Source organism: Lipomyces chichibuensis (assembly GCF_038497645.1).
Source record: "Lipomyces chichibuensis strain CBS 12929 unplaced genomic scaffold V1513scaffold_5, whole genome shotgun sequence".
Taxonomy (NCBI): Eukaryota; Fungi; Ascomycota; class Lipomycetes; order Lipomycetales; family Lipomycetaceae; genus Lipomyces; species Lipomyces chichibuensis.
Genome location: NW_027117457.1, coordinates 592,584 through 615,453, shown reverse-complemented (window position 1 = coordinate 615,453; position 22,870 = coordinate 592,584). Strand labels below are relative to the sequence as shown.

The following is a 22,870-nucleotide window of genomic DNA, read 5'->3' as shown; positions in this document are numbered from 1 at the left end:
TTCACAGCTTCCAACGTATTAGCAAGGCCGACTGCAGTTGGGCTACAGTGTACTGGTCGTAAATATAACCTTTGATTATTCATTTTCAATGTACTAACGTTAGAAACATACAACGGTAACACATGCGATAATCTTCTTTCTCGCTGGATAAATAGGAGTCTTGAATCGGTAATCTGAATGACACATAAAGATGCATAATCGCTGAGTTACTTCAGGACGATATGGCGTTCTTTCCAAGAAAATTGTACTCGTACAGTAGATTATATTGAATATAAAGAATAAGCTTATTACCTCGACATAAACTTGATATAACCTAATAGGATTGGACTTAGTAATGTTGGTCGAGGTTGCTACGTCACGCGGCTCAAGTTGACGGCGAAAGGTTTCAGTTGATTTGGAGTTTGTGGGTGGCCTTGCCACCACTTGGAAACCATACAATCAGGATGCCGCCTAAATTAACGCAACCATTAAAACGAACACGATATTTTCCTGGAAAGAGGACCTCGCGCTCGCCATCGCCTTCTTTGTCATCAGATTCAGAATCAGGATCGCAGAGAGAGGATGAGCCGCGGACTGTGAAGACCGAAGATGTCACTGAATTGATATCAGAAATTGGGGAGAGCGCCAGTGAAGCCGAATATAGTGACGAAGAACATGGCCAGCAGGTCTCTGTGAGGCAAGCCCACGCTCGCACGAAACCTGTTGTACAGAGCCTAAAAGAGGTCGATTTGAATGAGAGGTTCAAGGAAACGGCCGTAGAAGAATCTGAGGATGAAGAGTCCGAAGGGGAGCACGAGAGTGTAGACGAAAGTGAAAGTGAAAGTGATGTTGAGAGCGAAAGCGAGGAAGAGAACAAAGTTCTGCTTCGACCCGTCTTTGTTCCAAGGTATGCGACTACTCGCTACTTTGACTGGCCATACTAATTTTAGTTTAGGAACAAGAGGTCTACGACCGAAGCGAAGCCACAATTTGCATACGACACAACGGCAGATGACGAGGCCCGCAAGGAGAAGAAAAAGGAAGAAACGTTAGCAATGATAGAGCAGCAAATTCGGGCTGAAGCTGCCGCGCATGCAACGGCGAGCCTGCATGAAGACAATGTTATCGCTAACGCCGAGGATATCGACGACACTGACGATATTGATCCACTGGCGGAACGCGCAGCGTGGAAATTGCGCGAACTGAAAAGAATCAAGCGAGAGCGAGATGAACTTGAACAGCGCGAGCGGGAGTTACGAGAGGTCGAAATGCGGAGGAACATGGATGAGAATGAGCGATTGAAGGAGGATCTTGCACGTGTTCGACAGCAGCAGGAAGAGAAGATTAAGAATCGCGGGAAGATGGGGTTTATGCAGAAGTATTATCACAAGGGTGCATTCTACCAGGATATGGACATCTTGAATCGGACCGACTACAATGCGGAAGCATTGGAAGATGACATCAGAGATAAGACGGCACTGCCAAAAATCATGCAGGTCCGTGGCGATCAGTTTGGAAAGCGGGGACAGTCGAAGTGGACACATTTACTGAACGAGGACACATCGCAAAACACCGATTCACCGTGGTTTAGGAAAGATCGCGTAAATAAGAGGACGCAAGAGGAGCTTGGTGGGCTACATGATGCGTATCCAAGCAAGCGACAGAAGTAATTGCATAATGCTTTGACAATTCTATCCTGTATTATAATGTACAAATGACATCAATGCAAACCACACAGACGCCGAACAAAGTGCGCAAAATACCCGCATTAACTATCGCATATATCGCTCCCGCTCGACTACTACGGGGTCTAGTTTGACTAGAAACACCGTTTTCAGCGGGAAGAGGTCGGTAGGAACTGAATGTGCAGTAACTCGCGCTGGAAACTGGCAACCGTCCATTACAGCCTCGACTATTCCGGCTTGGAAAGCGGCACAATTGAGCTGCGACATCTCCCTCGGGACTGATATGTATTTATTGACTATGGGGTCATTATCAATGATCATATCTATTGTCGTCAGAGCAGTTACATCAGAAAGTAGCAAATTTACCTACATTCATCCTCCTGGTCCTTCGATTTTTCAAGTCCATCTGCCGGTTTGCCAAAAACCGATTTCCAGATACTCGTGTTGATGAACTGCAGAAGTCCCAGGACACGAGTCTCTCGCTTCGCACTCTTTATTTCCCGAATTACGGTCAGTTCTAACACCCGCTGTCCGACATGATATCCATATTCAGTCAATCTACCAAATTCCCGTTAGTACCCTTCCTTGTGCGCACATCATATCCATATAGTTTGATGCATACTTTGTCTCCATCTCTTGAATACCTTTGACATTCTTCTGCGAATACTGCACAATCTCATTAAACAAAAACGCAAATGCGGCAAGCGACAGTTCTGGTGCGCGACGATTCAGATTTCGATCATAGATTGTGACTTTTCGCGGGGTGGTTACAGTAGTACGTAACGTGGACGGTGTGAGACTGGTCGGGATGGATTTTTCTGACGAACTAGCCAGCGAGGGCGCCACTGCGCTCTGCTGCGGTGGATAAGACGACCGATTCTGTATCATAGTCTGAATGGGAAATGAATGTGGAGCGGTCAATTAATTTGGACGAGTGTATGTACGTATAATTACCCAATGCTGGGATATCGCCTTCCAGTACTAAACCCTTGGGCTGCCATCTCGCGTGTTTTGGACAACTGCGTCACGCTAAGAAGGCCTAACACTAACTTCCCCGACATTTTCTTAACTGGTCGGATCGCTACTTGTCATTATCGACAGCATCTTTGGATGATCTCACTCATAAGTTGCCATAAGTCACATATACGATAACTGTAACATGCCTCCTGCGTCATCAACTGCGTCCGCAGAATCAGAGCCAGACGCACCAGCACCGTCGACCAGCACCGATCATCGTCACAAGAAGAGCACGTCATCTACAGCGGCTCCATCATCGACAAAGGACGCCGATACGAGTAGCAGCAACGCGCCGACATCCTTCTTTGCCAGGTTTACAGGCGCCGGCTCTGGATCAAGTAAAGAGCCTGAGCGATCATTCAAGATATTGCGCTCCAAATCAACGTCGCCTTCACCGCCTCGAACTGCCGTCGCCCGGCCGGCCGGGTTCAATGGCACCTTCTCCGTCGGCATAGCTGAGGACGAGAACTTAAAATGTCGTAACTCGATGGAGGATACCCATACGGTAATCTACGATTTTGGCGCGGCGGTGAGCGGCGGAGCAAGTCCCCCCACGTTGGTTAGTAACAATACCTCGTCGAGCAGTCCGTTTTCTGCGTTAACAAAGTCAAAACATGCCAACAACTCGTCGGCATCGGCATCGACAGCTAATTCAGATGTTGCAAGCGCAGCAACAACGACATTCAACAATTGTAGCGGCCATAATTCTAGCGATGCCGGCTATTTCGCTGTTTTCGATGGGCATGCCGGCAAGGCAGTCGCCGACTGGTGCGGACAGAAGCTACATGTGCTGCTGGAAGAGCAACTGAGGAAAGATCCGCATGGATCAATACCAGAAATATTCGATCGGACGTTTACCGAGGCCGATGTCCAACTCAGCAAGCAGTCGCTAAAAAATGCGGGATGCACCGCTGTGGTAGCGTTGCTGCGATGGGAAGAGATGGCTACGACCGCGTACTCCTCAAAGATCGCGAATGGACATTCGTCAGAAACAGACTCGCAGCGAAATCAAGCACGCAACCCTCAGCCGGGTGACATATCTCCACATCATTTGTATCGACATTACCATTTCCTCCACCATCATCGCAGTAAGAGCAACGAGCACGCTCAAGCAAGTCAACCGCAACACACAGTGCACGAGCGAATGCTATATACAGCCAATGCGGGCGACGCACGAATAGTTTTATGGTAAGTTGGTTTCGCATCCGAAATTTTGCTGACAAAATTCTAACGGTTCATATAGCCGGAAAGGAAAGGCATTAAGATTATCGTACGACCACAAAGGAACCGATCAGATGGAAGCTCAGCGGATAAAGAACAGCGGCGGTGTTGTCCTAAACGGACGCGTAAATGGCATCCTTGCGGTAACCCGGGCGCTTGGCGATTCATATATCAAGAAATTGGTCATCAGCCACCCTTACACAACGGAAACTTATCTGACGGTGGAGGACGAGTTTGTGATATTAGCGTGCGATGGTCTTTGGGACGTCTGCTCGGACCAGGATGCTGTTGACATCATTCGCGATGTCAAAGATCCTCAGGCAGCCAGTCGCATACTGATTGATTACGCGCTGTCACATTTTAGTATGGATAATCTAACATGCATGGTCGTCCGATTCGACGACAAAATGGTGGATTTGATCCGCAAGAACCACTCGGTGCCCGATATCGAATCGATTAGGAGCGAAACCCCAGTTGCGTCCGAAAAGAACGAGGAAGACGAGGTCTCTCGGGCGGCGAAAAAGGTCGAGGGTTTATCTGTGAAATAGACTAAATCCTCTGTTATGGACATTTTGGTTAATGGTCTAACGTTACTTTGTATTGGGTTCAATTGGGTTTGCTATTGTATTTTGTCACTTTTGAGTGTTTGATTGTACTCTCTCCAGGTTTGCTGGTTACTGTAACCCTCTCACTCACCCCCTTGGAATCACATGGCTGCGGTTGTCATGTAATACCTGCTATCATGTACAAATAATACGGCCAATTCCATGTTTCTGTACCATGGTATCTGCAATAGCCCGGCCTGTCTCCTCATTCCTGACCGCCGTATACTGCCATCGACCGTGATCAGTGCAGTCTGTAACTGCGAGTCAGCTACTTTCGTAAGAGTTGACCCAGCCAAAATGGCATTGGCAACGACCGTGAGTTTCCTTGGAGGTAATTGATTATTCAATGTCGATTGTGAAGGGCTGTGACTGTGCAGAGCAATTTTCGGTCTTGAGCGGCTGTTTAGATTGTTGCAATTTATTGAGATCGCGCTGGAGCGTGTCGCGGGCTTGTATCTGCAAATTTTTAGCCTTAGTTGACTGAGATTGAAAATACCTACGTACCAGGGAGATTTCGGCCACGTCAAGCGCGGTGTGAAAGGACTTTAATGACTTGTCAAAAGCGACTCGAGATTCTCCAAGGGCTGGTGGATAGACGCTGTATAATAGTTAGATTATGGGAATCAAGAACGACATTGGGCCGTGACGCACTTGGGACTGGCTGAGGCATGAAGATTGCGGGCGAGCTGGGCTGTTGCGACCAGGACGGTCTAAAGCATTAGTAATTCAATTATAGTAGCATATAGATATACATACATTAAATGTCTCCTTTATTTTGTCTTCGTCGGACATTCTGTGGTGTTATTATTGATAAAATAGTCACAATCAATATTCTTAATGAAATTGGGATGGCAATGTCTATTATAATCTGAACCTCGCGCTGTGACGCAACTTTAACGCGTGCATTCCACTTTGACGCATCTGCGCAGCCGCGTCGCGTTTGCGGCCTGAAAGGCAACATAAAATTTCCAAACGCGAACTTTTTTTTTGCGTTTGCGAGAATCAAGCGTAGAGAAAAAAATCTCATGGCCGGGAGTCACTCAACTTACAGTATTTTGGCCCCTTCACTAGCATATTCTCCACCTGTGTCGTTATTCTTGTTTTGTCAAGAGAATATATTGCGCAATATTTTCGGCTGTTTGGATAACAGCGTTTGGCCTGCTGCTTGTTCGATTTTCACCTAGAGCCAAGACTTTAAACTGCAGTACTCGCGACCTGACCACAAATCGATAAAGCCGAGATAGATATCTCTTTATCAATACGCCTTTGCATTCTTCATTCATTAGCTATTCGGCAAGTTATTGCTACTTAAGAATCACTATGAGCCACATACTTCCAACACCCGCTACGTCCTTGCCAACGAGTTCCACGACCATCTCTGCCGCGCCCAAAGTCGTGGCGCCATCCGCAACAATATCTGCACCGCCTACGACAAACACGTCGAGTGCAAGCGATCCGCCATTGTCGATTCGCAAGGGCGAAATCAACAAGCGCGTTCTGTATGTTGGTGGGCTTGACCCTCGAGTACTGGAAGACATGCTGCGCGACATTTTCGAGGTCGCGGGACATGTGCAGAGCGTCAAGATCATTCCGGATCGCAATCACAAGGGGTATAATTATGGATTTGTTGAGTACGATGATCCGAATGCAGCGCAGACGGCGATGCAGACATTGAACGGGCGAACGATCCATCAGTCAGAGATCAAGATCAACTGGGCTTATCAGTCGCACAACGCTGGACAGAAGGAGGACACTTCGCGTGAGTTCGTCGTAGTCATATTTTGAGACATAACGCTGATGCCGGGCTTGACAGAACACTTTCATATATTTGTTGGAGACCTGTCGAACGAGGTTGACGACGAGCTTCTTGCGAAAGCATTCTCGGTATTCCCGTCGATGTCGGAGGCGCGAGTGATGTGGGATCTCAAGACGGGACGGTCGCGAGGGTATGGATTTGTGTCGTTCCGCGAACGCAGTGATGCCGAGAAGGCGAAGACGACGATGGATGGCGAGTGGTTAGGCTCGCGGACTATTCGATGCAACTGGGCAAACCAGCGGGGCGCCAACACGACGAGCGGATTACAGCCGCAAAGTAATAGCCATCATGTACCGAACGTCCTGTTTAATAGCGGGTACGCGGCCGGACACGGATCTGGGTTTGGCGGTGCGAATAGCGGTATGCAACAGAACTACGAAATTGTAGTGAATCAGTCGCCCTCATGGCAGATGACAGTGTATGTTGGAAACCTCTCGCCGTACACCACCCAGAACGACCTGATCCCACTGTTTCAGAACTTTGGATTTGTTGTGGATGTACGAATACAGTCTGACCGGGGGTATGCGTTCGTACGAATGGACTCACATGAGGCAGCTGCCCTCGCGATCTGCCAGGTGTCGGGCGTGCAAATCAACGGCCGACCTGTGCGATGCAGTTGGGGCAAGGATCGGTCGCCAGCAGCTGCGGCAGCGATGGGGCTAGGGCCGTCTGCCGGCAGTACTGGAGCAGTAGGCCAGCGCGTCGGACAGGGTAGTAGTGGCATGAATGGATACAGCAGTAACTACAACCAGTACTATTCGAATTTTGGCGCGGGCGGCGGGGCAGGAGCTGGCGCGTCAGGCTTCGGATTAGGAGGGCGTAATGCCGGATTGGAAAACCGGGGCGGCTACTCGTCATACGCTCGTTAGATTTGTCAGTAGTGTTATTTAATACAAAAGTAATTATGATGGATCGTGTTGTCTTCAGACAGTGTTTCTTTAATTTTGCTTATATTGTATTTTTTGGGACTAGGCTCGTTCGTTGTTATTTTTGCGTATCGTTACATGTAATAAGGGAATTATTTTTGCGCTTATTATTGTCATGGTTATTGTCATTTCTTTGATTTATCTGATGATTTAATGATAAATATGAGGTTGGTCGTACGGTGTTGTACATCAAATCAGTAAGTGCATGTACGATACACTAGTACTGTTATTAAAATGGCACTTCAATGTCTTGCACCAGCACATGTGGTTGTATAGCACGATTCCGATCTGTGGAATCGTCTGTATCTTTCATTTCTTCGTCGATGCCCCTTGGCTCGTCTTCCCATTCGTTGTCGTCGCTGTCGCTTCCTGAGTCGACACTCATGCCACCTACTTTGACCTTTCGAGCGAGCTTCAACAAGTCCGCTCCCTTTAGCTTGTCCTTCTCCTTTTGACCGACAGCGGGACTCTGTTTACTTAAACCGGCCAAGTCAGTCTCAGTCTCGACTTGTCGTTGTGCTCTGATTGTGTGTTTTACAGTCTTGAGACTGATCCTATGCATTAAGGCCTCGTGCCTGCTCTCCGCCTTGAATATTTTATTTTTCTGCTTTTTTGAAACGTGCAGTGCAGAAGGCAGTTTACTCTTTCTTTTCTTATGGCCGGACGGATCTTGTTTGAACTTGGAATGAGCCGCCGGGTTTTCTGCTCCGTCATGGATTGCTGGTTCCAGTGGCAGAGACGGCATCTCACGGCGTGCGGCACGTGTGTTCGATCGGTTCGCTGCGCATTGTTAGTGCTCATATTGCGTGTATGCGTTGGTTTACTTTACTTGCCTTTCTTCTTTGCCATGTCGTTTCGCGATCATCGGTTCGCGATATTGCAGATGACATGGGCGTGAAAAAAAAAAAAAAACCAATTATAAGTTAGCGCGACGCCGCATCAGGTTATCCTGCTTTTGTCACGTGCAGTTGATTTCGGCGAAAAGTTTGCCAGTGCTGCTTGCTGCGTCGACATAGACCGCTGAATAATACAGTATATAGTATCTGACTATATATACAGAATAACAGTACAAAAAAGTTACCGTGTCTACGTTGGCCTGGCTTTCGCGGCGAGTTTATGATGTTTACTCAGTAATATTTGTGTAATTTGCCGCGTTGCCTTTGCGCGGCCCAAGCAGGCCGCGTCACTGACTGGATAGAATATCTATAACTACTCTTGGATATCATCAACGGTTCCTGCGGCTCATCTTACCGTTTATAGCTAGCGTGTAGTTACATTTACGTGGCAAAGTAAAATATAGAGTTCATTAACCCCTGCGTTATACTCTTTTCAGCATAGTACAATATCTGTAGCGGGGCGCGGATATTACGCCTCTTACGCAAGCCTGTCCACCTTCTGACCATGATTATTCAATGCCCCATATTCATATTCCCAGTATATCTCCGCCTCGTACCTTCACATCGCTACTCCCCACACCCACATATTATCTCATTAGTCGGGGATGGCGGCCGCAAAGACCGCGCCAGACTTCCTCAATCTGTGGACGTCCAGCTCTCCGATCTTCCACCGGGACTCCATGGTATGGAATCGCGGTTGCGCTGACCACTCAGCAAAACCAAATGTCCCGGCCACGTCAACAGCAACAGCAGCGGAAGGTGTACTCGGTGGCCTCGTTAATCCCGGAAACGCCTGTTTTCTTAATTCTGTTCTTCAGGTGCGTATGTATACGCATTTCTGTGTAAAGATATCTAACAAATTCAGGTTATGGCTTCCTCAGAACGCTTAATAAATTTTCTCACCTCGCCACTATCCGCCTCACTTCCACTCGCAAACGAGCTGAGAACACTTATCCTTCGCCTCAACGCGCGTCTGCCAAGTCAGCACACCCATACAACTGTACAGTTACTCAGATTACTTAAATCCAAGCGATGGATAGACGACTTGGAGCAGCAGGACGCCCATGAGTTTTTACTCTCTCTTCTCGATGCTTTACGCACAGAAAGTTCTAACAACGACAATGTCATCCTGCCATTCGACGGTATGATGTCCTCGCGAGTCGTCTGCCTGCAATGCGGCGAAGACCAAACACTGAAGCAGATCCCGTTCTCCTCCCTCGAACTGTCGCTCCCGTCCTTATCATCATCCTCATCGTCATCTTTACTCTTTAACCACCAATCGACCACTCTCGAGTCCATGCTCGCAAATGCAGTCGCGCCTGAGAAACTCGATGTGTACTGCCAGCGCTGTTCGCTCATCGCGGCTGAGGCTCATCTGCAACGTCTGATAACCCGCTCCTCGCAGCCATCCTCTCGATCGTATTCACCAGAACTTCAGCTCATGTCGAAATCGAAGCCAGACATTACACCTATTCTTCGTGCTCGCCGCGGCATGATAATCGCTGCTCTCGATAAAAATACAATCCAGGACGCCGATTTCGAGAAGCTGAAACCCCCGCGCTTGGTATCATCCACAAAGGTCAAGCAGGTGACGATATCCCGCGCACCAGATACGCTCGCGTTACACATTAACAGATCGGAATACGACGTTCAACTAGGCATTGCGCGCAAGAATAACGTCTCCGTGGAATTTCCAGAACGGATCCAGTTTGGCAAGTATGTCACCGACCGATGCGAGTGCTTCGACGAAATGTGGTATCGACTGTCTAGTACAGTCGTGCACTTTGGCTCTCATTCATTTGGACATTACATCGCATACCGTCGCGTGGATGAAAACTCCTGGATTCGGATTTCCGACGGCGACGTGCAACCGGTGGGTATCGAGGACGTTCTCTCACACGGCAACGTAGTTTTGCTGTTTTACGAACAGGAGCCCACGGTCGACTCGGCCACTTCCGAGAAAGAAGTTATTGAAGAGGAGGAAACGAAATGGCCGCTCTACGATATCCACAAAAGCGACGACATGAGTGACCTTTACTCTGTCTCGTCCGTCGAATCTTCCATCGTGTTCGAGTCTGCTCTGAGCGACCGGATGATGATCCCGATCACTACTGACGAAAGTGAATGCCGCGTGCATAATATTAGAATGAAAGTTTTGTAAACATCCCTGATAAATCTGCATTCTAAAACAGTTAGAGACCGTGTTCGATTTGTACATATGTAACTTATGTTTGTTGTCTTTGGAATTCGGTTGGGTCTGGGTATTGTTTAATGTGTGCAATTGTAAATACGCTCAATGTTTGTTAATATTAGTTGTTTGCAACATCACCGTTACCAGTTAGTACTGCGCAGGGAGACTGTAAGGGAAGGTCAGTTTCTGACTACGTTGTGACTGATATGCCATATAATTGTGGGTGTTTCTGACACAGCTTCCGCTTCGGCTCACCAACGAAAATTTCGAGCTATTGCAATAATCAATTTATCTCCTCAATTGGTCAAAGATGGAGACTGTGAAGACAGTAGCTCATGCGGCTACCAGACAGAAACCTGGGTATTTGTTTCTCCTACGGCACCGCAATGGTCCGGTTATAATAAACGACACGAATGAAGTCACCGTAAGTGAGAGTCGACACAGAAAAATTGACAGGTGGAATTGCTAAAGCATTATCAGGACAAATTGATTCGAAAACAACTCCCGGCGACACGCGTCCCGAATGCATCTAGAGTGCACGACTGGAGTTTACTCTGCGTGGCACGAACACCGGACGAATATTCGGCGTTTGCACTAAAATTCTACGTCCACGAGCTGCGTAGGAAACGTGAGCGACTGTACGACCAAAATAAAGCCCTCGCGCATGAATGGTTCCGATTCAAGTTTCCGAAACGTCACGCCGGTACGTTCGAAGCTGTATCTGACCTCGCGAACGGGTTGGAGTATTTGTATAAGCAGCCGGGAGAGGAATCCCCTGTTCGCGTGCCGTACCGGAAGAAAGAGCTCACTCAGCCGATGGACGTTCGGCGGCCTACGGGCGATACTACTGTGTTTTGGCTGCATGATTGGTTTAAGGGCAAGGGGGAGTTGTGGGATCACCGGGTTGTGCATAAGCGGTTGCCGGTGGTCGGATTGGGCGGGAATGTCAAGCAGGCGATCAAGGAGCTTGAGCTGAACGAACGGGTAGGACAACAGGATGAACACGTTGTTCATATTGACACATAATACGCGATTTGTAGATAGTTATTGTATTATATATAGTCTCGTAATCCATTTATATACAAATTATGAACTTACAGCTTCTTCTCCTTGCCACTAAGAACGGCACCGACAAGACGGCCGACAGCATTTCCCACGTACGCGCCAAAGACAACAGTAACAGGCCATGTCTGCCACTCCCGGTCCCAGTCCAACGGGATTGGCACAGCGCCGAGCCAAGCTCCCGCAATTGTTCCCAATGCGGCCGTGTACGCCGGCGTGAGGGGTGCTTTCAGCGCAACGATGTTGATCCACGTCACGCCGTCGAGTGGAAAAGTGCAGAGAATCGGAAACAGTGCGAGGAGCGCTGTATGTGCGGATAAAAGAAACGTCGCGGGGATGGACACGGTGACTGGCGCACCGAATAAAATGTAGATGAGGTGGATGAATGGCGTCAAAAGAATAGACAGTACAAGGCCAAGAATCGTTGTCTGCTCGTTCGCTTGTTAATCGTACAAATTTGGTCCGTCCTCTCAAATATGAAAATAACATACCGACACTGTGCTCTTCGCTTGCTTTTTCTTCTTGTTCCCACTCGATTTTGAGACCTGCTCTGGTGCCGGACTCGTAAACAGTATGTTCACTGCCTGAATTAGTGCAACAAGCGGCAAAGAATATGCCAGTATCTTCACCGGATCGGACGGAAGCAATGACGACAAGACCACTGTGACGATTGGAAAGGCGAGCAGTGCGGACGAAGTAAAAACATCCTCGGCATAATGAGTATTTGGCTTATGTGGCACCGCGATCGGTGAAGTTGGTGCGGAAGGTGTGGATATTTGTCGCGGCGTTGACTTTATGCGGGCCATTGAGTGGATTGATCGTTATATCATGAATTGGATAAGAACCGAATGAACAGAAACCTCGAGTTTAGCAATGTCTGTGCTCAATATTGTGTATTGTCAATAGATATTGACAAATGTGTTAATAAGATGTACAGATACAGCGAGGCTGATGTACAGGTTAGGGTTGTAACCATTCGTAATGATGTTGCATTTTATGCTACCTTGGGACCCCGTAATATCGGCTAACAGATTATGAGTTGCAGTCAGTCTGGTGCTTGGGATAGTAAACAAGGAGTAATAACAAATTAGAAAGTTCAAAAGGAAACCGGAGCATCAGCGATTGCGTCTACTTTGAGGGCATTAACGAGGCAAAACAACACACTTGCAGATGTAGAACTACTACAGAAATCACGACAATATTATCGTGAAAAGGAGAGAATGTGATTGAATAATACAAAACGGAGAATAATAAAAACCAAGTCAACAACCAGAAATCCAGGGATTTCAAGAAGCTTATCAAACCCAGCGACGCCGCACGTGTTAGGACCCTTAATACAAAATACCAGTGCCACCAATATTGCTTACTTCTTGTAACGACCCAGCATTTTACCTTAGAAGATTTCGTACGCATCTTTTGGATATTTGCTGGCAGCTGGCGCAATGCCAATATTTTTCTAAATTGATCTTCGTATATTGTAGTGGTACGGAGTTGCACCGGTCATGGAGGAGCCGTAGATTCTTTAACTCCGACAGGTTTATTTTAATACTGTGACAGGTTTTCTCACTTCTAACATGTACCATCAGTAAATAAGGTGACTCCTCAAGGTCCCTGGATACAGCGGACCGCAAGCGCAAATTACTACTGTTCCTGTAGTATTCGCGAGCAGCATGAACCTACACTACTAGGCCTTATTGACAATTACGGTTCCTAATACTTTTAACTGGTACATACCACGCTGCGACATTTTGAGCAAACGCCACTGACATTATGCATTACTGTTAAAACTAAGCGTTGTAATTGTGTGTTAGGCAGACGTGACGCTCAATGGTTTTTACCAACTGTATGCGATGGCGGAATTGTTGCAGTAATGCACTAAATGCTTTCCCCTGAACGTTTCCGTCGGCGAACGCTGTCTCGGTCACGCAAACATCACACGATCCCGAACTTTTCCCCTCAGAGAAATGGTACGTCCACGAGTCCATTCTGGTTCTACATCTAATGCATCCATTATTAATTAAGAATTCATAGAGTTCATTGACATCCGCTCAGCGCAACGCAGTCAACCAATTTGTTGCGGCAACGGGGGCAACTTCCCGCTCCGCAGCAACTTACCTCCGCAGCAATGCATGGAATCTAGAACGCGCAGTTGATGACTATTACAACTCTGGTGTTGCCGCTCCTCCGTGCGTCTTTCATTACCTGAGCTGTAATAGCAATTACTGACCGGAATGTAGAAAGAAGGAATCAAAAGCGCTCGTCGAGCTATTCGAAAAATATAAAGGTGTGTATACCCTGGTACATGTATAATGGAACAATGGGTAACAAGAACAGATCCAGAGGAACCTTCTACGATTGGAATCGATGGTACGATAAACTATATCCAAGATCTCGGTGTCGCGTTAGAAGACCCCGTTGTGCTCGCTCTCGCATACAAACTCGATGCCCCAACGATGGGTCAATTCCCAAAGCAACGGTTTATAAAAGGATGGCAATCAATGAAGTGGGTGCCTATGTCACTTTTGTTGGGACAAGGGAGCTGATCATATAGTGCTGATACGATTCCAAAAATGAAGAAATCCATTGAGTCATTGAGCGCAGATTTGGAAAATGACCCAGCTTTTTTTAAGGAAGTGTACAAATTCACATTCGGGTTCGTGCGTCCCCAAGGTCAACGTGTTCTACCACTCGATTCAGCCGTCGAATACTGGAACCTACTACTAGAAGATAAATTCCCCAATGAAGACGTTTTCAGTAAATGGATCACATTTGTTACCGAAGAACACAGAAAAGCGGTACCGAAGGATACGTGGAACATGTTGTTAGATTTCGTGGTGAATGTCCTTGGATCTGAGGACGGGCTGGAAAGCTATGATGCCGAAGGCGCCTGGCCATCGATATTTGATGAGTTTGTCGCTTATTTGCGGAGATGAGGATTTAGAATGGTGTAGAATGCATGTGTGCTAAATATTTTAATACATTTACGTGTTTTGGCATTTCAGTCAAATTCCAAGCTAGATGTAATGCCGTACTGGTGATATATTAGTGTGGAGGGAGTAGCTGCAAACTCCCTTACTTAGCCCACCGACTTGGTTTCACATCGGATAACCACTTATTCTCAGGCTGAACTTCGAGCGACCTGGCACCTATAATGCGGAGCTATTACAGCTCGAACAATACTTCGACAGCCTGATGTCACCTGCTAATCGAGTCGTCACCCTGCATATATCACAGTAGTCTCATTTGACCTTTATTCCCGGCCTTAAATGACAATTCGGGTTAGGGTAAACTATCTGATAACCGGAGCCATATTATCGTAGATCACACGACCAAACGCGATCTCTCAAAACACGGGTCACCGAGCTCGCTTTGTTTACATCAACATTGTCGCCAACAGACGAACAAGCAACGAACACCAAATATTTAAGCCCTCGCCATTCTCACAATCCCGCTTTTTGGTCCCTCTCAGCGGCGTAAACATCTGTATACTTTAGCACAAGCCACGCCAGCTCCTGTATTCCAATATTTTTATACAATTTTAGTCTAAGTTGATCCAAATGTCTGACAATATTTCTGAGACTGCCAGCACAATTTGGGTTGACGATAAGTGTACTGGCGAGACGGATAATACGTCGACGAGCTGGGCTGATGAGACGGAAATAGAGTCAGAGAATTGGTTTCAGAAGGAGATGGAATCATATATTCCCGTCCAGAATGAATTGGAGTTAGACCAGCGCCTTAATGGGTTGCCGGTAGAAAACCGAGTCCAAGCTAAGGCATACGATCTCGTGGAATTTGAGCAATTCCTCAGAGTTCTTGAAGATGAGGTCAGCGACACTGATATCTTAAAGAAAACATTTAGCCTTGTGGACTTCATGCAGTTCATGACACTTCTTGACAACTGTGGCATAAAGTATCTGGAGGACTTTACGCAATGCACAAGTGATCTTCAGGAGGAAGTTAGCGATTCCGAGGACTTCATTATGGTAACGCCACTAGTACCAACAGTGAAAGGAGCTTCTACAGCGATGGATAAGCAGAAAGTGACTCAATTTGTCGAAGGCGAATCCAGTTCAAATTATGCGGATTCGCTGGACTCCGATGCCGAGTCAGATTACATGCCTCTCAAGACTGACGGATTGCTCGAGCCTAGGACGACAACTGATCTTGACCAGTTGTCAAACAAGTTCCTTGTGCTTTCCAATGCGAGACATGGGAAAGATGCAAAGAAGAACTCCAATGATGATAAGTCACTCTCAGTACAAGACAGTGATGTACATGATGTTCAGTCGCAAACGGATGAAGTAGCTATCTCCAATCACGCTGCCACGCAAACAGACCAAGAACTCCATACCCCACAGCTCGTCACTGGACGTTCAAGCAACCGGCTCGATTACGAGGTCCAGTATGCATCTCCAATGATAGGGCAAATCTGTGCGTCTTTGAATAGTCTTACGCTCGAGCTTCAGGACGTAAAGAGATCTGTCGCGAGCCTGCAGACCACCAAGACTTATTTCCAGAAAGACAGACGTTGTATTGAAAGAGACAAACCCATTTATGACTCTGGTGATGAGCCTAGTGAAGAACTAGACTCAGTTCAGTTGACGCTCTATAACTTCAGGCGGGCGATTAATGAGATGAAAATTGATATTCAGAGTCTCCGTAGCTCTATTAACATCGTGTAAGTCGACCCTGAAATGCTGAACAATGCGGCTAACCAGTTAAGTGACTCCAACGCCGTTGCTCGTGAATTTAATAGGCAATTGAAAAATGGATTCACTGGAACAAATAAAGACAATCTTTGCATACTTCGACGCTGGGATGGTGTATCCCCGACTATATATCCCAAAACTTTGATCGATGCTAAGCGTATGAAGTGTAAGTTAAGTTTATTCCAATGTATTCTGGTCTTTGCTTAGTGTTATTTAGATGACGAATTAGTCAAAATGCTTGGATTTTATGGATTTGACATTGACAGCGAGCAAGAGGACGAGCTTGATATGAAACGCAAGCTATTGGCATTCTTGGGATGTCCCGGTCACTAAGCAGGCTTATGGCGAGCGATAAGCGAGTTAATCAATCCACATGGATGCCTTTTTCTGCAATTCTGTACTAGTATTAACTGCTCTTGTCTTTTGACTGTGCAATATATCCCCAGTTTCTCAAGCATCTGTAACCAAATAACCTCTCATCAGATAAGTTGAATATAAATTACCCAACGCCGCAATAACAGCCCTAACCCAAAAGATGTCCGCCACACAAAACCGTTAATCCGGTGGCCTAACCAGTATAGCGGTTGTCTTCATATCGCCTTTGGAAGGCAGCTGCCACAATTTACAATGAAGACACTCTTGATCGTCTACGTCCACGGCTTCAAAGGCGACTCGAGTACCTTTCTCCAGTTCCCGGAACACGTCGAACAGCGACTCAAGCAGATGTACCCATCAACGGCCATTGAGTCCGTCGTCTACCCGCCATACGACACGAAAGGCGAGCTCACTGTCGCTGTCAACATGTTCCTCTCATTTCTCGAGACCAAAGTCATCGACCTCGAAGTGGCGAATGGTGCAGAATCGCCCGTTATCTCGCCCACTGTCGGCGTGATCCTTGTGGGGCATAGTATGGGGGGACTGGTTATTTCGGATACGGCGGCTCAGATTTTGGCACGCGATCCAACAATTGTGTTTCCTAAAGTTATTGGATTATTATGTTTCGACTCTCCGTTCCTGGGATTGCATTCGTCCGTGTTTGCACAGGATGTTGTAGATCGCGGGACATCAAAGTTCAACGAGCTTAAGGCTCTCGGGGCTAGTGTTCCTCTGGCAACCGTCGGGTCATATTTGTTTGCAAAGAAGAGCAGTGAGCAACCAACTCAACGCACAGTAGACGGCAAACCAGCTAGCAATCAAAAGTCGTCTCCCAATTGGGGTAAAATTGCAGGATTGACTGCCGCCGGGGTCGCAACTACCGCCGCAGCCGCAGCCGGAACGATGTGGTACTTGAAGAGTCAGAACATTGATATCAACTGGGCTAGAGATCATCTTATTTTTGTTGGTGCAATATTTCAGAAACCTAGTGCTCTCGAGGGTAGGCTGTGGACATTCTATCAGGCTCGGGAGCGAGTCCAATTCGTCAATTACTACACAGTCATTCAGTCTAAGGAGAACGCGCGGTCTACGAACACCAAGGATTCTACACAAATGATCAAGGGCCTCGGCAAGTTAATAAGCGGTGAAGGTGACGGCTTAAGAACATTTTGCAATATCCCGAAGGAGCCGCCGTATTCGGACTTTTTTTTTCCGGCAGAAAACAATAATGCTCTCGGAGAGATTGAAGCACACATGAACATGTTTGAAGACGGGAGAAATTCAGGATATAGTACTCTACTTGGCGAGAGTGTAGAGAGGATAAGCGGATGGGTTTCTACATGGGAGAAAAATTGAAGATGTTTTTATTGGTATTCAGGCATGATTGTCCTTTGGGGCGTGTAAATATTGCGATTGGCTAGGTCTTGGCTCGGATAGAATAGCATTGTCATTATCTATATGTACTGTATTCAGTAATACATGTATAATATATTTACAATAGAATTATTTTTTAACCTGCGCCTTTTTGCCCTTTTTAGCTTTTGCTTTGGCCTCCTTTACCCTCTTCGCACCGACATAGAAATTCTTGCCTATAGTCGCTTCATCCAAGTATTTCTTTCCTTGCGTGTTTTTCTCAATGTACTCCAATGCTTCCTTCTCGACAATTATCTTCTTCGCCTTTAGTAGAGTACGGACATCCAGGTCTTTCATATGCAACACTTGCGTATTTGGCTCCGACTTCCGCAGCGACAAATTCAGATTTTTCCTCTCGCCGGCAACAACCACCAGCACAGCTAGATTACTCCACGCATGTACCTCCCAAATAGCCTGTGCTGCTTTGGACTTGTAGGTTACCAATTCCGCCGGGCCGTCCAAAACAGTCAAATTTCCGCGTTGATACGCGTACGAAAATGCTGTCCGGAGCGCGAGATTGTAAACCCGTCGATTCAACAGCGTCCGGTCGTCAGGATTGCGCGGTCCAAATGGCTTGCTGCCGTGATTGAAAATTGGCGAACCGGCTTTACCTACTCGGGCCATGCCGCGGCCTTTCTGTGGAGCCATTTTCTTCTTAGAGTAGCCCAGCTCGGCACGGTTAGGAAGGAAGAGGCTGCGGCGATCACGGAGCGTGTCATTTTCGTAAACAACAGCTTGCCAGAGGATGTCTCGACGGAATGGGAGAGCGAGAAGCGATGTAGGGATAGCGGCGAAGGAAGAAGGCTCGAGGGAGGGAAAGCTGTGGAGCATGGTCAGAACTGCAGATGGCGGGCCTGTCTCGAATTAGTCTTCCATAGCATCAAACTGAACATGAATAAGTTCATACGAGCAGCGAAAGGTAGGGCCGCTTTGTTTTCTGATGCAGCTGGGACCCAGGTCAGGTCTTCTCGGGCAACCGGACTGCTTGTCACGGCGTCAGTGGCGACGTTTGGCTCGCCGCATTCTGGCAGCTCCGATGTTGACGGAATAGTGCCACTTAATGGCTGTGTCGGTTCAATTGGGGCAATGGGAGGAATAGATGTGCTAATTTCGGTTGTTGACGGCATCGTGGCCGTCCCTCGACTTCGACTACACCGGAAAGTCTGCACTACGTTAAAACCCATTCCACTCATAACATCGTCCGACTCAGCTCAGAAACGTACGCTCAAGGAATGCGATGTAATTGCCGGCACTCTCCGGGGGAGAATATTGAATAATAGCAGTAACCGTGGCGGAGCCATTGCTTCGAATATTGTGACGCACGTGTGCAGTTTGTCGAATCGCGCTGAACAATAGCCAATATCGTGAATATCTTATGAAAACGGATTATGCAATAGAAACGTCGGTTGCATTCGTCTGACGCTATTTGCGGTATTCTGGGCGCAAGTTCTCCGGCCGCGATGTTTTGCGATGCGCGCTGAATTTTTTCGGGTGGTGGTTGTGCAGAGCACAAAACGAAAACTCGCCGCACCGCAAAACTTTTCGCGATGGGTGCTTCAGAATCGCGACTTCCCACGTCCTTGCCAAAGCCACAACTTGCTTCATTCTTATCGTTCTTCACGACAACAACGTCACGCCATTTCGCATTTGTGGGCAAACCGAGCACCAGGTCACCGCAATGCCTAGAATTCCCGGCGCCAGTATTGGTGTCGTCATAGCGACCAGAGACGTCCTACGGAGAGGTATCCGGGCAGCTTCCGTAACCGCATCCTCGAATGTAGTATCCGCGACCTCGCCGTCAGCAAATACCGAGTCGCCGAGTCCCAGTTTTGCAGATTTAATTGACCCGTCAACAGTTGTTCCGGAGAGCGATTTAACAAGAACCGCTCGGGCAATGGGATGTGCTGTCGAGGACCTTGTCGCGTATCCAAACCTGCACGACCCATCTGAGGTCTCCCTGCCATACATCACAGCCAAGTCGCTCACAATCCCCGCATACCGACGCACGCCGTTCATTGACTGGCGGGTAGAGATGCCCCCGGCCACTCTGAAATCACGCAAATCGAAACTGGCGTATCGTCATCCAATAGGTCTCGACCAGGCGTTTAGGGAAGCACTGGGCGTGCTCGAGGCTGATCGACAGCAAAAGTACGACAACGTACTCAAGATGCACGATCGGATAGACGCCATCCTACAGCATTACAGTGTTAGCACAATCGACGACATCCCGGACCAGAAGTCGCGTGGTGATGCATACTTAGCGTCCGTGGAAATTGAGAAGTGTCGGATTAATGCTGAAATCAACAATCCCGAAATCATCCACCAATTCAATTCCGGAAATTTTGATATGAAGTTCCCGGTGTACAGATTTTTGGCGCAACAAAAGTGGGAAAAGAATGATCGACTGTTGCTAATGGATCGGTTGGAGAGTATGAAGGTTATACCCGATACTTTGCCAACGTTCTACCCGCGCGTTGACTTCAAGATTCGATTCCCAGGAAAGATGGCGCACTGGATCGATCCGGGTAGGATTATGAGTACTGGTGTCACTGCTCAGGCCCCGGAGTTTTCGATCCAGATTTTCGAGGATAAGACCAAACTATATACTATTGTCATTGTCGACTCCGACACCCCCGACCTTGAAAACGATTCTTACAAGACCACTCTTCACTATATTTTGGCTGATGTGAAGATTTCTGGTAATGAGCCACTTGTTGACAAATCTATGGCTAGGGAACTGGTGCCATATCTCCCTCCTCATCCAGAGAAGAATAGTGGCTTCCATCGATATGCTGTCTGGGCGTTCGAGCAACCAGGCGGTGAGCGATTAGCAGTCCAGCAGCGTAAAGGGAAAGGTCCAATAGATGTCGATAAATTGCTGGAAAGGGATAGATTTGATATACGGTTATTCAGGTCAGCGCATGGATTGAAGGCGGTTGGCGCGCATTTCTGGAGGAACGGATACGATTCGAAGACGGAAGGCGTCCGTGAGAAGTTTGGTTTGGGTCCAGGAAATGTTTATACACATAAACGGTTCCAGCATTATGAGGATTATCGTGGGTAATTAGTCATATAAAGTCTTGTAGATATTAGTAAAAAGTGTACATGTCATGAATGATTTATCCTACTATTTATCAAATACGTTACACAAGCAGAAAGCAAAAAACTACATGTCTATCAGACAATGACGATCCAGACTCCCGTAATCCCAATAAAATCATTTTCTGCTCTGAGTGGTTGGAAGGAAATCGGTAACGCTTAGATCTGTAGCTTCTATATTCGATCCAATTCGTCGCGGCCAACCAGGGAGCCAGTTAAATGGCCCCCAATAAACAGCCCACAATACCTTTCCAACGACCAGCGCCTTCGGTACTGGTCCATACTCTCTTGAATCCAGCGATGCCATGCTATTATCACCCAGAATCCATATGTGACCTTCAGGAACTTTTATATACTTCCCGGTTCGCCCGTTTGTCATACCAGTAGACAGCCCAACTAAATCATCCGGCATACCTGCCGATCGCATCGGCGCCTTTGGCATGGCATCGCAGTACACTATATCACCCGGTAGTCCAGCTACCCGTTTACATATACGTGTGTGTTCCTCTGTTGGCTTACTGATCACGATGACATCGCCCACTTTGATTTCGCGGCCGAGTCGATGGTTGTATTTATCCAGAAAAACGTGGTCTCCGACTGTGTGGAGCGTGGGCAACATTGAGAGACCGCCAGTAATTGCAAACTCAAGGACGTACGTATGAAGCAGATGAACAGCTGCTACAGCGCGTACGAATTTGCTGGCGTTGGTAGTGTAGTATCTGAAACCTCGAGTGGCCATAGCTAGATTTGGTCCGGCAAAACGGGAGCTGTATGGATAATTAGTGACTAATTTGCAATGCTTATCGAACACATACATATTTTTTTGATTATTTAAAATAATTCGAAAGAGTAAATTATTTGAACATCTCCAAAGCGTTGTCGTGATTATTGAAATTCCTCAAAGTCAACGTGCCAGTCGACTTCAAAGTCGTGAGGCTCAGTAATCTTCTAACTCTGCTCGCCCACGACAGGGCCAGAATATGTGATATCGCGTATTATTACCACTCACGATCTGAGAATCTGTATACTATCACCATATGAATAATTTGACTATGGGCTCCTCTATTATCTACATTCTACAATGCTTAGCAGTCGCAGCTGGTACTCGGCGTAATGGCCAAACATAATCCGCAGTTTCGATTAATGGCGATTTGCACAACTACACAAATTTACAATATAGTAAACCTAAGTACCTTGAGTACCTACACTGTAAGTAACAAGTCTGATCCAATCCAAACAGAATTTGAGTAGGAGACATTATGTGTCTACTGCTTCGGATCAGCGCTTGACAAGACCGCAAGCAACAATGCCTGGCCTTTCCCTTCAAGCCCTCCAGCCGATAGATCACGCGATTGCTTCTTCCCGAAACACCGTCTCGAGCCTTGTCCAATATTTGTAAGCCTACCTGCTGTTTCCTCTCGAGAGTTAATCTTGTTCATTTGAACCCTACCCCCCGATAGGTTTCGAGTGTATGTTTACTTCTGAGATCGGCCAGTTAAGTCTGGCACTATTTCATGTTCAGGACAATGCTAACTATTAACGTAGCTCAAAACGTATTCCATTATTCAATCATTGACCAAATTTACCTTATGTAATAGGTCTGCGGAGGGTCATAAACCTAACCCCATGTGTAAAATCTCATTCTTGACATACACGAGTACTCCGTTAATCTAACTTTAGCCCGAGATTTTACAAGTTAATAAATCGGCGTAACGGGATTCTACTGAATCTCACATTTTTACAGGTCTCTTTGACTGCACACTGTTACGCTATATCTAGTATGGACAAGGTCGATTAGTTTTGGAAAACGCCTGTTACTCAACGATCTGGGGCTAATCGTTTTGAATATGCTTTATTTGCCTGTTGGCCGATG

General features: G+C 47.0%; 14 protein-coding genes across 14 annotated transcripts; 9 read left to right on the top strand and 5 right to left on the bottom strand.

The window, feature by feature from the left end:
- The first annotated feature begins 353 nt into the window (after positions 1-353).
- On the top strand, positions 354-1,892 carry V1513DRAFT_395934 (splicing factor, Prp19-binding domain-containing protein). The gene is made up of 2 exons (XM_066895377.1): positions 354-886; positions 935-1,892. Exons 1-2 carry the CDS (start codon positions 444-446, stop codon positions 1,647-1,649), a joined length of 1,158 nt encoding a protein of 385 aa, XP_066755461.1. The 5' UTR covers positions 354-443; the 3' UTR covers positions 1,650-1,892.
- Positions 1,660-2,595, bottom strand: V1513DRAFT_439407 (NO signaling/Golgi transport ligand-binding domain-containing protein). The gene is made up of 3 exons (XM_066897211.1): positions 2,287-2,595; positions 2,035-2,222; positions 1,660-1,987 (listed from the first exon to the last, which is right to left on the bottom strand). The coding sequence occupies exons 1-3, from the start codon at positions 2,550-2,552 to the stop codon at positions 1,752-1,754; spliced, it is 690 nt and encodes a 229-aa protein (XP_066755460.1). The 5' UTR covers positions 2,553-2,595; the 3' UTR covers positions 1,660-1,751.
- A 40-nt stretch (positions 2,596-2,635) lies between these two features.
- V1513DRAFT_256740 (phosphatase 2C-like domain-containing protein) lies at positions 2,636-4,560 on the top strand. The gene is made up of 2 exons (XM_066894494.1): positions 2,636-3,869; positions 3,925-4,560. Exons 1-2 carry the CDS (start codon positions 2,824-2,826, stop codon positions 4,448-4,450), a joined length of 1,572 nt encoding a protein of 523 aa, XP_066755459.1. The 5' UTR covers positions 2,636-2,823; the 3' UTR covers positions 4,451-4,560.
- Positions 4,485-5,355, bottom strand: V1513DRAFT_439403 (uncharacterized protein). Its single transcript, XM_066897210.1, has 4 exons — positions 5,264-5,355; positions 5,159-5,217; positions 5,012-5,105; positions 4,485-4,963 (listed from the first exon to the last, which is right to left on the bottom strand). Exons 1-4 carry the CDS (start codon positions 5,297-5,299, stop codon positions 4,847-4,849), a joined length of 306 nt encoding a protein of 101 aa, XP_066755458.1. The 5' UTR covers positions 5,300-5,355; the 3' UTR covers positions 4,485-4,846.
- A 173-nt stretch (positions 5,356-5,528) lies between these two features.
- Positions 5,529-7,505, top strand: V1513DRAFT_439401 (uncharacterized protein). The gene is made up of 2 exons (XM_066897209.1): positions 5,529-6,266; positions 6,321-7,505. Exons 1-2 carry the CDS (start codon positions 5,828-5,830, stop codon positions 7,190-7,192), a joined length of 1,311 nt encoding a protein of 436 aa, XP_066755457.1. The 5' UTR covers positions 5,529-5,827; the 3' UTR covers positions 7,193-7,505.
- Positions 7,506-8,670: 1,165 nt separating this feature from the next.
- Positions 8,671-10,473, top strand: V1513DRAFT_462795 (uncharacterized protein). Its single transcript, XM_066899948.1, has 2 exons — positions 8,671-8,963; positions 9,011-10,473. The coding sequence occupies exons 1-2, from the start codon at positions 8,751-8,753 to the stop codon at positions 10,304-10,306; spliced, it is 1,509 nt and encodes a 502-aa protein (XP_066755456.1). The 5' UTR covers positions 8,671-8,750; the 3' UTR covers positions 10,307-10,473.
- A 173-nt stretch (positions 10,474-10,646) lies between these two features.
- Positions 10,647-11,569, top strand: V1513DRAFT_474389 (uncharacterized protein; the record flags this gene model as incomplete). Its single annotated transcript, XM_066900186.1, has 2 exons — positions 10,647-10,760; positions 10,817-11,569. 2 exons carry the CDS (start codon positions 10,647-10,649, stop codon positions 11,360-11,362), a joined length of 660 nt encoding a protein of 219 aa, XP_066755455.1. The 3' UTR covers positions 11,363-11,569.
- On the bottom strand, positions 11,366-12,307 carry V1513DRAFT_439393 (GPI biosynthesis protein family Pig-F-domain-containing protein). The gene is made up of 2 exons (XM_066897208.1): positions 11,890-12,307; positions 11,366-11,826 (listed from the first exon to the last, which is right to left on the bottom strand). The coding sequence occupies exons 1-2, from the start codon at positions 12,202-12,204 to the stop codon at positions 11,431-11,433; spliced, it is 711 nt and encodes a 236-aa protein (XP_066755454.1). The 5' UTR covers positions 12,205-12,307; the 3' UTR covers positions 11,366-11,430.
- Positions 12,308-13,320: 1,013 nt separating this feature from the next.
- V1513DRAFT_395916 (Cullin binding-domain-containing protein) lies at positions 13,321-14,399 on the top strand. Its single transcript, XM_066895376.1, has 5 exons — positions 13,321-13,365; positions 13,430-13,584; positions 13,636-13,682; positions 13,733-13,901; positions 13,950-14,399. Exons 1-5 carry the CDS (start codon positions 13,363-13,365, stop codon positions 14,329-14,331), a joined length of 756 nt encoding a protein of 251 aa, XP_066755453.1. The 5' UTR covers positions 13,321-13,362; the 3' UTR covers positions 14,332-14,399.
- Positions 14,400-14,789: 390 nt separating this feature from the next.
- Positions 14,790-16,565, top strand: V1513DRAFT_439383 (uncharacterized protein). The gene is made up of 3 exons (XM_066897207.1): positions 14,790-16,079; positions 16,125-16,276; positions 16,328-16,565. The coding sequence occupies exons 1-3, from the start codon at positions 14,956-14,958 to the stop codon at positions 16,441-16,443; spliced, it is 1,392 nt and encodes a 463-aa protein (XP_066755452.1). The 5' UTR covers positions 14,790-14,955; the 3' UTR covers positions 16,444-16,565.
- Positions 16,566-18,003, top strand: V1513DRAFT_439380 (uncharacterized protein). Its single transcript, XM_066897206.1, has one exon. The coding sequence runs from the start codon at positions 16,738-16,740 to the stop codon at positions 17,839-17,841; it is 1,104 nt and encodes a 367-aa protein (XP_066755451.1). The 5' UTR covers positions 16,566-16,737; the 3' UTR covers positions 17,842-18,003.
- On the bottom strand, positions 17,989-19,025 carry V1513DRAFT_423619 (mitochondrial 54S ribosomal protein uL4m; the record flags this gene model as incomplete). Its single annotated transcript, XM_066896045.1, has 2 exons — positions 17,989-18,752; positions 18,806-19,025. The coding sequence occupies 2 exons, from the start codon at positions 19,023-19,025 to the stop codon at positions 17,989-17,991; spliced, it is 984 nt and encodes a 327-aa protein (XP_066755450.1).
- A 359-nt stretch (positions 19,026-19,384) lies between these two features.
- On the top strand, positions 19,385-21,037 carry V1513DRAFT_439376 (phosphatidylethanolamine-binding protein). The gene has a single exon (XM_066897205.1). It carries the CDS (start codon positions 19,577-19,579, stop codon positions 20,960-20,962), a length of 1,386 nt encoding a protein of 461 aa, XP_066755449.1. The 5' UTR covers positions 19,385-19,576; the 3' UTR covers positions 20,963-21,037.
- V1513DRAFT_410847 (peptidase S24/S26A/S26B/S26C) lies at positions 20,976-22,013 on the bottom strand. The gene is made up of 2 exons (XM_066895719.1): positions 21,813-22,013; positions 20,976-21,764 (listed from the first exon to the last, which is right to left on the bottom strand). The coding sequence occupies exon 2, from the start codon at positions 21,734-21,736 to the stop codon at positions 21,116-21,118; it is 621 nt and encodes a 206-aa protein (XP_066755448.1). The 5' UTR covers positions 21,737-21,764; positions 21,813-22,013; the 3' UTR covers positions 20,976-21,115.
- Positions 22,014-22,870: the final 857 nt, after the last annotated feature.